Source organism: Platichthys flesus, chromosome 24 (genome assembly GCF_949316205.1).
Source record: "Platichthys flesus chromosome 24, fPlaFle2.1, whole genome shotgun sequence".
In the NCBI taxonomy this organism is placed as follows: domain Eukaryota; kingdom Metazoa; phylum Chordata; class Actinopteri; order Pleuronectiformes; family Pleuronectidae; genus Platichthys; species Platichthys flesus.
In genome coordinates, this window is record NC_084968.1 from 12,990,310 (window position 1) to 13,007,045 (window position 16,736).

At 44.1% G+C, this 16,736-nt stretch overlaps 2 protein-coding genes across 2 annotated transcripts; both read left to right on the plus strand.

Annotated features, from left to right (window-relative positions):
* The first annotated feature begins 724 nt into the window (after positions 1-724).
* Positions 725-4,111, plus strand: LOC133949656 (uncharacterized). The gene is made up of 4 exons (XM_062383597.1): positions 725-792; positions 2,216-2,262; positions 2,347-2,709; positions 2,850-4,111. The coding sequence occupies exons 2-4, from the start codon at positions 2,223-2,225 to the stop codon at positions 3,275-3,277; spliced, it is 831 nt and encodes a 276-aa protein (XP_062239581.1). The 5' UTR covers positions 725-792; positions 2,216-2,222; the 3' UTR covers positions 3,278-4,111.
* A 911-nt stretch (positions 4,112-5,022) lies between these two features.
* Positions 5,023-15,835, plus strand: LOC133949610 (GRB2-associated-binding protein 1-like). Its single transcript, XM_062383537.1, has 12 exons — positions 5,023-5,557; positions 9,084-9,212; positions 9,478-9,643; positions 10,456-10,648; positions 11,053-11,705; positions 12,475-12,557; positions 12,669-12,778; positions 13,035-13,300; positions 14,076-14,172; positions 14,577-14,706; positions 14,958-15,092; positions 15,191-15,835. Exons 1-12 carry the CDS (start codon positions 5,483-5,485, stop codon positions 15,374-15,376), a joined length of 2,223 nt encoding a protein of 740 aa, XP_062239521.1. The 5' UTR covers positions 5,023-5,482; the 3' UTR covers positions 15,377-15,835.
* Positions 15,836-16,736: the final 901 nt, after the last annotated feature.

The window sequence follows — 16,736 nt, forward strand, 5'->3', positions numbered from 1 at the left end:
CAATGTTATTACCAGCAAACATATTCCACAGTAAAACTTATCTTAACCAGAAGGTCTTGAATAATTATTTGTTCATCATCGTTTTCTTCTAAAAAGTTTGCCACCTTTAGGAATTCTGTTGTTCTCTCATAATCTTCAGGTCTTCCGACTTTGAATTTTTTGGGTTTGTTGCCAGGGTTTGCAGAGAATTGACTCGGAATATTCTTCATACTTCGAAAGTTAGTGTTGCATATGTTGTGGTACATTGCATCGGCTGCATGAAGGTCATGGACAGATGATATTCTCTCCAAAACTGTATCAGACCATTCATCGTTCCTTAAGGGGCAAACCTGCACAATCCCTAAACTGGAAGTTTCCTGTTCTTACTGGGTAGATATCAATTTCCTCTCTCTGCTTATTTTTATTATCTATTTCAGTTGGTTGTCCACAGAACAAGCAATGCTGTTGAAAATGTAAGTTCTGTTCTGAGCGGAGATTATGTTTGATTTGTGGTTGTTGCAAAGATGGTATTACATTATCACGTACAATATTTTCTGCTTTACAACAACTGCTGCGGCATTCGATGTGTCTCCTGCAATTGTCACTAAGCTACTTCCACGTTGAGCACTGGCACGGTTCACGCCATTACTTGGTCTCCAACTCTAAACTCGTGACTCAGTGGGCGCCGCCTCAACATGCACTTCTCATTGGTCAACCCTTCAGCATCTTCCAGGAAACTGAGCACTACCGCTGCAAACACACACAGCGCAGGATGAGACAGCGAGACGAACACTTACAACGCTGATGAACGGGGTTTGTAGCAGATTGCACTTTATTTGATGTATTTCTCTATGTAGCACTTTTCTAGTCTTGATGACCACTCAAAGCTCTTTACAGTACAGTTTTACATTCCTCCATTCACACACTCATACAGTGCATATGTTAGCAGCACTTTGTTCTATGAGGGGCAAGGGTTCAGCATCTTGCCCAAGGACACTTCGGCATGCAGATGGGGAAGACTGGTGATCAAACTGCCGACCTTCAGATTGGAGGACGACCGTTCTACCCCTCAGCCACAGCCGCGCCTATATCTTTCTTTTGTTCTTCTGTCACGTTTGTGCGCCGTGTCCCTGCAGACATGCCCCATAGACAGGAAGATCCCCTCAACAGCAAATTGTAGCTTTAAGTTACAGCCTGGTTCAAAAAACTGTTTTAGTCTCAATCAATAAGTTCTTCCTTCGTGAAAACTGTGACTCACTCGTTTCAATTATATAGAGGTTTGAAATTATGAATAATTATCACTTGATGACAGGTGAAGTCACGGTTAGCTCGCTTCAGCTCATAGACTGCTGCCTGCCTGTGAAACGAGTGCGCAGGGACCGTCTACAAAGTGCAACAACGAAAAAGATATTACAAAAATGTTCAATAACCTCACTGTAATAGCCTACTATATATTATCACCAAAATCATGTCACATGTCCAGGGTCTTCTGCTGGCTATGCTGCAGTACTTAGTTTGGGAAAATGTGGTTTTGTATAATTTGGGGAAATATGTTTTATTAAAAATATTCAATAACTGTAGTTGATGATGTGACCCGACCTTATGCAAAATATATTTTTTCTAAATTAAACACTGTGGCATTCTCAGCAGATAACCCTGGACCTGGGACATGATATTAAGGAGAATACACTGTAATAGTTATTGAAAAGTTTTGTAATATCTTGTTTTGGTGTTGCACTTTGTGGACGGTCCCTGTGCACTCGTTTCACAGCAGGCACCGTCTGATCCTTTTCTTTCTGACTTGTTGATCGGGGAAGTCCGAATCTGTGAAAATCTTTCCAACTTTACTGAACTAGCTAACAAGCTAACCCCCCCTCACCGAGTCTGTGGAGAAGTTTAACTCACATACTCTTTACTGAAGTGATGTGAAAACTCAGATTGAGGTCTGATCATAAGACATGTTAAATAAATGGTAAATTAATACAATTACATATTAAAAACAACTTAAAAAAAAACTTTCTCCGAGCCACGAAGCGAGGTACAATTTCGTTTTTACTGTTTCACTAATAAACTGTAAACCAGGACTCTGCCATTTATTCCCCTCTCCCATGTCCGCTGTGTTCTATACAGAAGGTTCCCTACCCTGTATTTCACATTATACCACAGTTTGTAAATTGGTTGGTTGGTTAACTGAGCTCATGAGTTTATGAGTCTTCACCTCTGTGTCCTCTCACAGAGAGAAGATGATCCTGCTGCTCATCATCCTGATCTCCTGTGTCTGTGGTAAGTTCTCACCTTCACTTCATCGTCCATAAACTAAAATAATCAGAAAGTTCAGGTCCTCACTTTTCCTCTTTGTCTCCTCAGCAGGAACTTCTTTTGTGAAAGTGAAACAGACCCACTATCAGGCAGAGGAGAACGACAACATCACTCTGGAATGGACGTTCACAACCAGAAGTGACAAATCCCCAAACTTACTCTTTATCATCTGTAACCTAATAACAGACCTCAAAGTCTCTGTCGTGTATCGACTACATCAAGGTGTTGAAGTCCCAGAGTCTCAGGATGAACAGTTTTCAGGACGAGTCCAGTGTGACAGAGACGTCCTCAGAGAAGGACGACTCAGACTTCATGTGTCCAGACTCAGGACTGAAGACTCAGGCCGGTACAAGTGTGTAGTGAGGACAGAATCTGACCTGAGTGCAGATCAATGCTGGCTCAATGTCACTGGTAAGTGGATTCACTAGAGTTCAGTATTTGTTAAGATTGACATTCATGAGCACAGGAAAATATACTGCAACTGAAAACAGATAATTAGGTTCAAGTCTGAATTGGCCACATTTTAATTTTGCACTTTCTTTCCTTTACAGCCTCTGTTGCTCAGGAACAACATACGACTCCAACTGTGAACCCAGAACTTAATGGTCAGGAAAGGTTCTACATCTTACTTGGTGCAGGAATAATGTTGACAGTTATCATGATAGTAGGGACGGCAGCAGCAGCAGCAGGAAGGAAAGTAGCTAATGTAGTGATAAGAGTAATAGTAGTGATAGCAGCAGTAGTAGTGATAGTAATAGTATATTCAATAACAGTAGCATCAGCGACTGCACCAGATGCTGCAGTCTTAGGATTGTTGTTGGGAGGATCAATAATATTATCAGTGTTTGCAGCTCTGTCAGCTCCCTGGCTCCTCATCTACTCTGGCTCCTGTCAATCAAATTCAGAAAGGAGGCCTGACAGCATCAGCAGCTACAGAAGGTCACAAAATGACAACTCGTACTGTATTCAATATTTTTGATATTTTCAATGAGGCCGATGTTTTTTCTTCTCTCTCGAAGATTAAAAAAAACATTTGGAGCATCATGTGTTTCGGTGATTAGCAAACAAATCTACAAAAGCACTGGTGGTTGATCTAATATCTGAACAGACAAACATTTGACAGAATTCTAAGAACATTTACGTCAGTGTCTCAGGTTGAGATTCCATAAGCAGATAAGACTTCCTGTTAAACAGGAGAAAGAATGAGACAGACAGCAGGACCTTCTGTTTAGTTTCTGATTCTTTATTCATTCAAATGTTATCTTACCAATACAAATATCCAAATACACTAAATATATCTCTACCTCTCTCTACACTTTCTTTCGAACAGGTCAAATAAAACACATTCTCAACTTGTTATTCTTCGTGTTCACAGCTATTGACTAATAAGGATTACCTGGGAATATATCTCTTTTGTTAATCTTACTTGTATATTGCAAATAAATCACTGTAGCACTGAAAAAATGTAGTATTTAAATGGCACTCTCTTATAGCACTTTGTAGTTTCATTTTCATGAAGAAAATTGTACTTTCTTGATTCTTGTTGTTCTTGGTTTGTTCCCTCAGTGTTGATGCACTTATTGTGAGTAACATTTGATAAAAGTGTCAGCTAAATGAAATGTAATGTAAATACATGAGCTAAGTTTGCGAACAACTACATTTTACCTTTTGTGAATATTAAGAATACAAACCCTGGAATTTAACAACGTTTAACAGAGTGTATATGTATGTATGTAACCTGCTTGTATTGCCAGAACAATTGCATATATTTAAAATTCAATGCACTGGAGCCATGCAAGTCAAATAAATTTAATTTTGCCAAAATTGACTTTCCATGTTATTTTATTTAAAAGTGAGCCTGCAGCTAACCCTAACTCAAACTTTTGTAATACTTAAAAGTGTCCACTAGATGTCAGCATTTGCCTTCAAATTGATGTTAGTTCTATGTCCCGGCTCAGAGAATGAGATTAGATTCAGTCAACTTGATAACTCTCCTCCTCTGTCCTCATCCTGCAAGGACCAACAGTCTGGACTAAAAGGCAGAGACAGGATACTTTTATTTTTAAGCAGAATAAGTCTGTAATAAACATGGAGGCCACCGATTTGAGTGTTTACTGTTTCATTTTCCTCTTGATGAGCTTTTGGAACCCAGACTCACGACTGTTAACGTAGCTTCGCATTGAATCAGATTCAGGTCACATCTCTGTTCAGACTGAGGTTGTGTATCTAAATATCTGATCTGGACCTGATGATGAACCACAATTGTCCAGGGCTGTGTTTGTGATTTGGTGCAACTTGATGGAATTTAAGGAACCTTGGTGGAGGTAGGAATACTATAGAGCCTATATTTTGCATGATTAACACAATGATACACGCCTTTTAAAGTACTTGTACATGATTGTGCCTTTGCCTTCAGAATACTGCATAAGACTCTTTACATGTTCCTTGAATGAAGCTGAACCTTTGCTGTTCAAGTCACTTTCCTTTTTCCAGTTTAACAAACTCGGCACCTTCACCTCTTCAGATCCGTTTATTCTGAAGTAAACACATGATTGTTGTGTGGAACAGTTTGTCTTCCTCAGCAGGAGAAAACTCTCTCTCTATCCACAGGGGGAGTTTCCTGTCGGGAGGAGGAGGGAGAGGAGGAGGGAGAAGTGGGAGGAGATGAGAGGAGGAATGTCCAAACTCAGCCATTGTGTTTGGTTGTTGCACGACGAGAGAGAAGGAGAGAGGGAGAGAGGGAGAGAGGGAGGGAAGAGTGGCTGCTGGGAAGTAGAAACCCTCTGAGAAGGAGGTGTGAGTCGGTCACTCAGCCGTCGACGGAGGAGCAGCTCCCTCTCGCCTGGTGATCGATCCCAGAAGAGCTTCACCTCATCAACCAATAGACTGATTGATCCGAGAGCTCAGGAGTCAGAAAAGAAGGTCAGAAGGTCGACTGAGGTGACAGCTGATTGGTTGACAGGGTCGCGGGCCTCCTTCTGAAACCAGATCAAATGATTTCAAATCGGATAAGAAGTTTGATCTGATCAGTTTTCCACCTTCAAGAGTCCTGAAAACTCTTCCAGTCGCTGAGAGACTGATCTGATTGGTTGAGTCTGATTAAGGGATTACCGGATTGGACGACTGATCAGCTGCGTCAGTTGATTGATCGAATCGGAAGCTTTGCGTTCGAGCCTTGGTGACGATGAGCGGAGCCGGGGACGTGGTGTGTGAAGGCTGGCTGCGAAAATCGCCACCGGAGAAAAAGTTACGGCGCTACGTGAGTACCTAATTTGACTTATTGTATGTTTGTAAAAATGTTCGGAAAATCTTTCGTACAAATGTTTGCTCGAAACTGTTTTGTGCTCTTTTGATCACACGTTTGTGTTGTTTGTTTTGGTTTGTTTTCTTTGTGACTTTGTGTCTTTTATCCTACGCTTTTACAATGTTTCGTACAACCGTTCGTACAACATAAAAAAAACTAATTTAATCGCATTTGCTTTGTGACTTGCTCAAAGGAACGCACGCAGATTAGAGGCTCTTCACTGAAGCTCTGCGATGTGGTGACCTCAACTGAAGACGTTATGTTTCCGTCTGTGTTTGTTTGTTTATAACCAAGATTTCTCCAAAACTGCTAGTTCGATTTCTACGAAACTTGGTGGATAAATGCGATATTGACCAGGAAGGAAGTCATTTCATTTTAGTGCAGATCGGGCGCTGGATGTAAGATATATATAAATTTCTTTGCAATCGTGAGATCGGACATTTTATATTTTGGAAACTAAAATTAGAGGACAGATTTTTATGACGTTGTTGATGATGGTGCAGATCCGAATCTAAATAATATTAAAGTGGTTTCACATGGGGACCTTGATGGAGGTATAAACTCTACAGACAGGTGTTCTAGTTTATTAATTCAGGTTGATGATGATCTCTCAGTTGTGTGTCTGTTTACACACTGACTCATGTCCTGAAACTACAGAGTCATAATCATAAAGCAACAACACTCTCTGCAGCACACAGCTGTTTGTCGCTACGATTTTAATCTCAGGATATTGATTAAATTCAATTATTTCTCAGATTCATGCTGTTTTATTTTACTAATATATCAACAGAAAGACAGATAGATAGATAGATAGATAGATAGATAGATATATAGATAGATAGATATATAGATAGATAGATAGATAGATAGATAGATAGATAGATAGATAGATAGATAGATAGATAGATAGATAGATAGATATGGTTGTTTGCCCAACGGCAGCAAAGCTTACTTTCCAGTAAAGAAGCATTATAGGCACACAGATACACACACAGAGACACACACACACACACACACAGACACACGCACACACACACACACACACACACCACACACACACTCACTCTGCATATCTGACATGCCTGGCCAGTGAGTTGTACTAATCACATCACTCCTCTCCATATTTTCACCAGTTAATGTTTCTCTCTCTCTCTCTCTCTCTCTCTCTCTCTCTCTCTCCTTCTCTCTTTTTTCTTTCTCCCTTTCTTTCTTTCTTTCTTTCTTTCTTTCTTTCTTTCTTTCTTTCTTTCTTTCTATCAACTCTCCTCCTGTGTACATCTAAAGAAAGTGAAGAGGGAATACATTTGTACATTCTACCACAGTGTGAAGAAGGAATTTGGGTTTTGCTGCCTTGCTCAAGGACAATTTGATGTTTTTTCCAGATTTTGAACTTCAGACCAATCAGGGCTGAAACAAAGCTTTAAATGTTTTAATTAACAGGACTACAATACCCATAATCCCTGGTGTCGGACATAGCAGTTATGGAGGCCTGAGTTTTTCAGCAGGTGAAGAAGAAGAAGATACAAACTGTTGAACCCTTTGTTCAGAGTGTGTAAACATTTAGTCATCATGATATACAACCCACTGTGCACACACACACACACACACACACACACACACACACAGTCTTATAACGGCAGAGGATTGTGTGTGTTCATATGTTCATGTTAAGTTCTGGGCCAAAGTTCAAAGAGTGTACCTCATCATACACTCCTTGCTTGTGTGTGTGTGTGTGTGTGCGTGTGTGTGTGTGTGTGTGTGTGTGAGTGTGTGTGTGTGTGTGTGTTCCCCTGAATTATGTAATAAACTAATCGCTCTCAGCTGGGCCTGTTTGGAAGCTCAGGCCTCCCCAAAGATTTAGAAGGTTTGGAAACACACCCCCCCCCCCCCCCCCCCACACACACACACACACACACTGGAAAAGAACCAAGCAGAATGATGAGGTGAATTAAACCTTCAGCACAACAGGACACGCCACACACATCAGGTCAAACACAGTTTATGGACAAAGAGTCTCTGGATTTACAGGAAAATATTTTTATGATTAATATTCAACCTCGGTGTGATAAGAACGATGTTGTGAAAATGAAGGAGGAGTCTAAGACGTGTCGGTAAATAAGGAACTGAAAAAAGAGGGTTTTGTTAATTTTGGTTCGGAGGCAGGATGGAGGAAGTGTTTTTTATAGATCTATTGTGCCCTCTTCCTGTTTGGGGTCAGAGGTCAAAGGAAGAAACAAAACCTAAGAGGAAAGGAGAGAGAAAAGGAGAAGAAGAGATTAGAGAAGGGTTTAAAGGAAACTGTTAGTTCTCAAAATGTGACCTTGAACTGTCAGAACAGACACAGCAATAACTGAGGCTGCAGTTCCTCTTCTGACCACTAGACCCTTACTTTAGAGTGGTGGATTCAAAGCCACCACTAACGTTTAGATTAACAGCCGTTGCAACGCGAAGACAAAGGACAGATGGAGGAAAGGTTTATTTGTGTGGACGCTGCGGTCGCACTGCTCGTATTTGTGCAGCCGCCTGAAGACGACACATCATCAAACAGAGCGACGGAGAATAAACATCCACTGTCGTCGCTAACCGGCATTTCCTGTTCAGCTACTTCCTCTTCCTGTCTGTGTTTGGAGCGAAATGTGTGCTGCCCTGTTTAATCACTGTGTACACACACACAAACACACACGCACACACACACACGCACACACACACACACACACACACACACAATGTTTATCAAGTCTTAGTTAATTCTCTTTTTCCTTTAAACAGTTAAACACAACTGTGTGTGTCTATTTGTGTGTGTGTGCGCCCATGTTTTGATTAAATTAAAATCCATCTTCATGCTCTGTTTCACACGTTTAAATAATCATGATGTGTCTTTTTCACACACACTCACATTCTCTCACTCTCTCACACACACATGGGTAGTGAGTCATGTCTGAAATATGGGGTGTCATCGCTGGGATTGCTCATGGGGGATGGACCCTACCCACAATGCTCAGCGCATGATGGCATGAACCAGAGCAGTTTAGCAAGTGTGTGTGTGTGTGTGTGTGTGTGTGTGTGTGATGTTTAGTTAACATTCATGTGCACTGGAGTGTTAAACCTCTGACAGAGAGACACCAAAGTTTTCTTGAGAATGAGAGAGAGAGAGGGAGATAGAAGAGTGACCTGCATGAAAAATAAAAACATGATCCAAACTGATTTATTATCAATAACTTAATAATAATAGTCAGTGCTAACATTAGTGCTGGTGGCTGCTAAAGATGGGAAGGTTTAGGTCATGTGTAATGAGGATTTTAACCTGTAGGAGGCACAAGTGGGGCATTGAAGTTTGAGTCTTCCCTCGTGTTTTTCTTTTTTTTCTTCCAGTAAAAACACAAATCTTTCAATATTTAGTGAATCTTATGTTTATGTAACATCCAACAATTATTTAAGTGGTTTGAATTGGCATTGATGTCTTTCCTCCTGTGTTTCTCAGGCGTGGAAGAAGCGATGGTTCGTCCTGCGAAGCGGACGACTGAGCGGAGAACCGGACGTTTTACAGTACTACAAGAACCAACAGTCCCGTCGACCAATCAGGACCATCAACCTGAACCTGTGTGAACAGGTACAGCAGACGCACACACACGAGTGTCGGACACACAAAGCTCGAGAGAGAGAGGACGGAAAATAAACGAGTGAAGGTCAAACCGCTCTGTGATAGATCAGTGATTCAGTGATGACCTGAAAGAATGAATGAACATCCACCGTCTGTAGTTGATTCTTTAAGGGTCAAGTTTGGGGCCAAGGCCGAGTCCAGAAAATGTCCGGGTGCATGTTTACACAGCTCAGTGTTTCAGACCCGCCTGTTTTGTCCGGTTCTTCTCCCTCAGGTGGATGCCGGCCTGTCGTTCACGAAGAAGGAGCTGGAGAACAGCTTCGTGTTCGACCTGAGGACGGAGGAGAGAACCTGGTACCTGGTGGCCGAGTCTGAGGAGGACATGAACCGCTGGGTGTCCTCCATCTGCCTGATCTGTGGCTTCAACCCCACTGAAGACGGTACGACAGAATCAACAGATGGACGGAATAAAACGATCCCTTCTTGTTTTTTGGTCGTTCGTGTGGGTTGTGGCTGAGTCAGTGTGAAAGCTTGTGGGAGGACGGAGGAGCGAGAACATGCAGAGAGAAATATGGGCACACGCCTCAGATGTGTAGAAGGTCAAATATTTCAAAAATATCTTGAAATATGGTATTTTGTTCAACAGCTTCTCTGTGTACAGCCATTTTAACTTTTGAACTGAATATCTTCATCTGCTAAATTACAAAAACAAGTGCACTGCTACAAACTACAACCAGGGCTAAGTCTTGAGAAGCTGGAATATGTGGTAGAGCTGTTGTATTGGATTGTATTAAGTTGTAAAGGTGTACCTAACAATGTGAGCAGGCAGAGAATCGCTGTCGTCTTGAGGTTGTGGTTACGACTCCATATCGACAACAGCAACATGGATCTTAATATTAGCGCTACTAGAAGCTACAGAGGCAAACAACTTAGCAAGTTAGCCGAGAATTCCAAAATGCGAGGTCGTTAATGCAAAAAGAGAGTGAAGCTTATATGTACTTTGCTCATAAATGACCCAATGAGAAGTCAGCATATAACATTACTTTCCTACCTTACCCACAATGCAACTTCGACTGCCCCCAGGTCAGCTGGAGATTGTGGTTATGTTGTACCAGTAATAGAAACTGTTTATGAAATGCTGCAATAATGAAAAACACCAATACCCACAATGCCCTGCAGGGAGACAAAGACAGTTGAACTTTTGCAATGGCTATTAGCCGTTATCGTTATCTGATGTGTCATTTTGGTTCAGTTCCAGATAGACCTCCTGTGTCCGGCCCCCCCTCCGTCACCGCGCTGACCCCGTCCGGTGGCATGGCTGGCATCTCCGCGGCAGCAGGTTCGGTCCCGCCCCCCTACGACCCGGTGAGCGTACGACGCCTGGAGCCCGACGGCCCCACAGAGGACAACTACCTGTGGTTGTCCCACTGTCAGAGTCACGTCAGGTGAAGGAATGCCCGAGAAGCAGTTTGTGGGTCGTGGGATATCTAGAGAACTGTGTGGGCTCAGATGAATGGAACCTGCAGCAGTCGCAGGTTTAGACGAGTTAGATCTACAGGACGGGATTAGAGGTTTATCTTCAGCCTAGATCACAGAAGAAAATGATTAAACCCATTTTACTCCTCTGAGTCTGAAGGGCGTTTGTCTCTGTGGGATTTGCTGACGCTCGGAGATTTGAACTCTTTGAAACGAAAGTAAAAAGTTGTTGCGTTTCCTCAGCAGCGTTTGTTCTTGCCTGTGCTGCGGTGCCTCCCAGTGGCTGGAGGCATGAAGAGGTCAGGTTGTCCGTTCGTCCCATTTGGTTAAAATGTCCCTTTAAATCCTTTCATTTTGGTATTTATGTCTCCAGGCCTCCTTTAGGATCCTCTGTCTCTCTCGAAACCGACTACGACAACCTCTACCCTCCTCCCTCTGCCACCTCCTCCTCCTCTTCCTCCTCCTCCTCGCCATCCCTTCTTCCCAACGGCCTCCCTCCTCCGTCGTCATCCAGGACGGCTCCGTGGACAGTGGCCTCGATGACGGGGCCTCTCAGCCAGTCACTGGACGCCAACACGACCTCTGACCTCCAGAGGCGACCAGGCCGACCCCGCTGTCACCCCTCCCCCCACCCCAGGAAGCACTCACTGGATATCCACCTGCGGCCCGTGGCGATCCCTCTCATTGAGGACACTCACTCCACCGTGCATCCCAACATGCACTCATACCAGATCCCCCGTCCTGCATCCACGCCACAGCCACGACCCCCCCGCCGCCCCTCCTCTACACCAAGTGTGGACTCTTTAACCCAGACGGAGCTCCATGCATCCGTCCCGACTCCTCCTCCACGCCCGCCGAAGCCCTCAGGGATCGCAGCCCAGGGAGAGAGCTCCGCTGTGGGCACGGGACCTGCAGCGCTCCCCCGAACCTCCTCAGAGTCGGGGGGGAGGGATGGATGTGTGGAAGGAGGCGGCGGAGGTCTGCTGAGGAGTCACACCGTCAGTATACCAGGACGCACACAGACAGGTACGTGGGATGCAGCATCTAGCATGGATACAGTGTGATTGACAGCTGGTACTTGTCTGTAGGTGCATGTGGCTCCACCCCCTGCTCCTCCAAATATGGTTACTTCTGGTTTCAAAAGACCAAACTGTCAAACAGGAGCTAACAGACCAATGGGTGACGTCTTGGTGGGTTGATTCTTTGTCAATCAATAAAGACTGTCTACGCACACGGCCCTCTGTCGTATTACATGACCATGAATGGAAATACAGCCACAGCCTGCAGGGGGCAGCATTGTCACCGTGAACCAGCAGGTACCTCAGAGAGAGCCCAGCCATGAAGAGGCTTTATTCTGCAGCAGTGACGGATTACATCCTCGTCAGAGCTGAAACTCTTGGTGCCTGTTTGCACCACACGTTAAATGGCTTAAGTTTCCTTAATGCGAGGACTTTGCTCCACAGCAGCACAAAGACTTTCAGACAAATCTCTCAGTTTCTGGTGAGAACGCACATTGTCCCAAAATAGACGAGTGTTGTTTCCTGTTGGAGGACCTGCTGCTTAAGGAGCAGATTAGTGACGACAGTCTCCATCTTCATTCATGCTCAATAGACACTTTTTTTTAATAAGTCCGTAAAAGCTGTACAAGCTTTAAATCCGGAGATTCTTACTCTAATTGTGGATTATATCAATCACATGAGCAGCACCTGGATGGACACACATATTTAGATATACATAATATATATATATATATTTATAGGTATAAATGAGTCTTTCTACTACTTCTGTGTTCCAGGTTGCGAGTCTTTCTTCATCCCTCAGTCGCTGTCGGACCGAGCGAGCATGTTCGAGTTCAGCGACAGCTTCAACAGTTACTTTGTAAGTTTAAACATTTTCAAGTTTGACTGTAAAATAACAACAATGAGTGAATTGCACCAGACAATCAAGAAGTCGACTCTAACCTCCTGGTTTCTTCATGTCCTCTCTCAGACTAACAAAGGCTTGGTACCTCTGGGAAGTCTTTGCTCTGATGACGGTGATGTAGATGAAAACTATGTCGCTATGAGTGCTGCCACCACTGAGCCTCCTGTGGCCCCAAGGTTAGCGAGAACATACCAGTGTGTTCTTAATGCACAACTCCAACTGTACAACTTGTCTTTGTTGAATTGTTGGTTCATCATTGATATTGTAAGTTATCTGAACCCTTGTGCACCTTGAGAAACTTCCCTGAAAAGCATTAAAACCTCTGAAGGATCCTGGAAACCCTAAAGTGTTAAGATTGACCATCATTGAGTGCAGTTGTCAAAGAGTACTTGGTGTTTGAGTGAAGAGTCTGAATCCTGCGTTCTCCTCCAGGGCGCCTCCTCCCTCTGACTCCTCCGGGCAACTCCAAGATGGCAACTACGTCGCCATGATACCCATGAGCCCCTCCCTTCCCACTCAGCCCGCCACATGGGATCTGGCGTCCCTGGGGAGGCAGGTGCCCCCACCCGTCCACATGGGCTTCCGCAACTCCCCCGCTCCCCTCACCCCGCCGCTCCGGAGGAACACGGTGACCACAGGAACACAGGTGAGGGCCGTGCCCCCTCCGATCCACCGCGACCTGAAACCCCAACGCAGAGGTGAGTGAGCAACAGCACAGAGGATCATGGGTAATATCCAGCGTTCAGTGGGACGACACAGTCAGAGCTCAGCACATTGCTACACATGAGACCACTATTAGTCATAACAGTTTCAAACTAAAACCTCTTTAGTTGTTGGTCTGAAGCATTTGTGAACGAGCTTCTGTTCCTGAAACTGTCAATGATTATTCTAGTCTCTCGCTCTCTCGCTCTCTCGCTCTCTCGCTCTCTCGCTCTGTCTCTCTCTCCATTTTCCTTCATCACTGCGTCTCTGTCCTTGCGTCGCCTGTCGCTTCAGCCTCTTTGAGTTTTTAATTATTCACCTGCTTCCACTCTGCTGCAGGACGAGTGTGACGTTCACACACTTCAGCACTTACACAGCCGGTGGTCACAGAAACATTCCTTCATGAAATATGAATAAACTCAGAATGCTAAGATTCAAACACAACAAGCCTCGCTGTTGACTTTGAAGTCACATGAGGAGACTTGTTATCGTCAGGTGTCTGGTATCCAGATGAGACACAATCGTTCGAAACTTCCCACCTGACTGTTGTCCAGTAAATCACATTCATCATAAGAATCTGAACAGATGTTTGTCTTTGAGGCTTTGTTTTATCTTTACTGTGGTCAATCTGTAGAGCCTTAATAAAGATGGACGATATGATGGCTCACAAGAATTTAGTTCAAAGTGTCTTGCTCACCTCCTGGTGGCTGGCTGCAGTATAACCTGATGGACCTGTGACTCTCTCTCTCTCTCTCTCTCTCTCTCTCCCAGTGAAACCAGCTCCTCTGGACATCTCGTCGATGCAGCAGGACTGGCAGGAAGTCCCGCCCCCTATCCGCTCACCTGTCACCAGAACCTTCACACGAGAGTGAGCTGCTGTGTGTGTGTGTGTTTAATATTTAATGTTCATCACTGAGGCTCAGTCCCAGCAGCGTGAACGTGCTGCACTCTGCCACCCCCATGTGGCGTTGCAGGAGTAATACATGATGTTCCTGACCTGAGCAGTGGTGGATGAGGGGATGAAAGTGGATGATGAAAGTAGAAAGAGAGGGATGAAGTAAAAATACAAAATATAAATATCACTAAAGTGTTTCATAAACTTTAATCAGGTAAACCCTGCCTCCTCCATCTTCGCAGATTGGACGATAAACAAAGTGACGCTTGATTGGTTGGATTGATTATCAAATAATTCATCAATTATGTTGCTTTAAGTTAATTTGTGTGTGTGTTTGTGTGTGTGTTTGTGTGTGTGTGTGTGTGTGTGTGTGCCAGTCCGTCCAGTCGTCAGTCCATCAGGCCCAGTTCGTCCCACAGCTCCTCCCCCTCCTCCGACTCAGACGACCAAGATGACAGCTATGTCGCCATGAAGACCTCCAGCCTCAGTTTTAGTGCTGGGGAGCCGGTGAGATTCCTCCCCTCCTTCCTTCCTTCCTTCCTTCCTTCCTTCCTTCCTTCCTTCCTTCCTTCCTTCCTTCCTCCTTTCTATGCATCTTCCTCCCTTGATCACCAACCTCTGCTGATAAACTTCTTTCTCTTTACTTTCTACCTTTTCATCTCCTGTTTTCTCTCTGACTCTGATTTACTAAAATCTCAGCGTGTGTGTGTGTGTTTGTGTGTGTATGTTTGTGTCTGCGTGTGTGTGTGTGTGTGCAGTCTCTCAGGCTCATGCTGCACAGAGCTTCAGAGGGCGGAGTCAGCAGCCCATTGCTACGGCGAGCCAGAGGTGACAAACAGGTGGAGTACCTGGACTTGGACCTCCACACCGGGCGATCAACACCATCGAGACAGGTAACGTTCTTCTCTCTCTCTCTCTCTCTCTCTCTCTCTCTCTCTCTCTCTCTCTCTCTTATATTGAAGTTCTATGGACGTGTCTTTCTGCACAACAGAAGCGTTGCACGGCTGCAGGTGGAGGCAGCGGTGACAAACCGGCCGGAGCTGGCGAGGAGCGTGCACGGGGGGAGAGCACGCGTGTGGACTATGTGGTGGTGGACCCCAAACGAACCAAGGCCCTGAGGAACACCAGGGAAGCGTGGCATGATGGGAGGATGTCCACGGAGAAGGACAAAAGCTAGAAGTTCTTGTCGAGGTTATTGAGATAATACTTCTGATGCCCACGTAAAACAAGATGAAATTCTTGTTTTAAAAAATCGACTCACCACCCTGCGCTTGTTCCAATGCATTGTTAGTCAACTTAAATCTTTTCCAGGTTCATATGAGGACACTGTGACCTTTGACCTCATTCTTATTACTGGTGCCAATCCTGCACATTTGAATAATCACACCAAGTACAAATCCAGCAGCAGTAAACAAGTGCAGCTGTAAATGACTCTGTTACTTTAGTCTCCCGACAGGAATCCAAGCTTTGGTCAGAGATGTGCTGTTTTAAACTGTGTTGAAAGTAATTAATAATAAATGTGGTCCGGGGGGGGGGGGCACACCCTGTATTCATCAAATCAAATCTCATGAATCATTCAGTTATTCTGTGATACAGAACACAAATAAATGAATGAAGGAATAAACCTAAAACACCACTCTCTGGACTTCTAGTGTGTTTTTTCTTACTTGATTTCCATGTGACACAAAGTCTCTGAATCCAAGCGTCCAATGAAAAACATCGGAGGATCTGAGGGAAGATGTTTACCCTAGAGAGTCGAGTATCAGGGTGGAGGAGGTAAGTCAGGGCCTGGAGGGATGTATCAGTGAGGAGGAGGGTTTTGTAAAACATGCAGGAAGCCAGTGACGATGGATTAAAGTGGAGTTCATGTGCTGCCAGAGTTCTGCAGATCCTGGAGCCGGTCCAGGTCCTTGCCTGGAACACCGGACAGAGTCGTCTGCAGAGTCTGAGTTTCATTCCTGCTGCTGCTGTCGCTCCTGTTTCCACTGTTATGATTCCTGCTGCCTTTCCTAGTGATAAGTGATGCTGCTACTGCTGCTACTGTTATTACAAGTGGAACAAGTGAGATGTAGAACCTCTCCTGACTCGTTGGGGTCGTATGTTGCTCCTGAGCAACAGAGGCTGTAAAGGAAAGACAGTGCAAAATTATAATGTGGCCAATTCAGGATTGAACCTAATTATTGGTTTTCAGTTGCAGTATTTTTTCCTAAGTTGGCATTTGTCTGCACTCTGGTCGTATTTTGTCGTCACTACACACTTGTACTTGTACTTTTTCTATCTATATTGTATGTAAAGCACTTTGAGCTGCATTTCTTGTATGAAAGGTGCTTAAACAAATCAAGTTAATTATCATTGACATAACTCTCATTAATATTTATCAAATCAAACAAAAAGTTTTAGCAATTTGATCAAATAAATCACGATCACTTACAAAATAACCGAATAAATTAGATTTTGAGTTTGACACATATAAGTGAAGTCTTGTTCCAACGTTGTCTGTGTAGATAAATAAATGAGGGACTGCAGGTGCTTCGCTT

Bases quoted from the DNA above. Each gene is read 5' to 3' on its own strand.
- LOC133949656 (XM_062383597.1), top strand. From the start codon at position 2,223: ATGATCCTGCTGCTCATCATCCTGATCTCCTGTGTCTGTG. The intron at 2,263-2,346 runs GTAAGTTCTCAC...TTGTCTCCTCAG, and splicing joins CCTGATCTCCTGTGTCTGTG to CAGGAACTTCTTTTGTGAAA. The intron at 2,710-2,849 runs GTAAGTGGATTC...TTTCCTTTACAG, and splicing joins ATGCTGGCTCAATGTCACTG to CCTCTGTTGCTCAGGAACAA.
- LOC133949610 (XM_062383537.1), top strand. From the start codon at position 5,483: ATGAGCGGAGCCGGGGACGTGGTGTGTGAAGGCTGGCTGCGAAAATCG. The intron at 5,558-9,083 runs GTGAGTACCTAA...TGTGTTTCTCAG, and splicing joins AGAAAAAGTTACGGCGCTAC to GCGTGGAAGAAGCGATGGTT. The intron at 13,301-14,075 runs GTGAGTGAGCAA...TCTCTCTCCCAG, and splicing joins CCTGAAACCCCAACGCAGAG to TGAAACCAGCTCCTCTGGAC.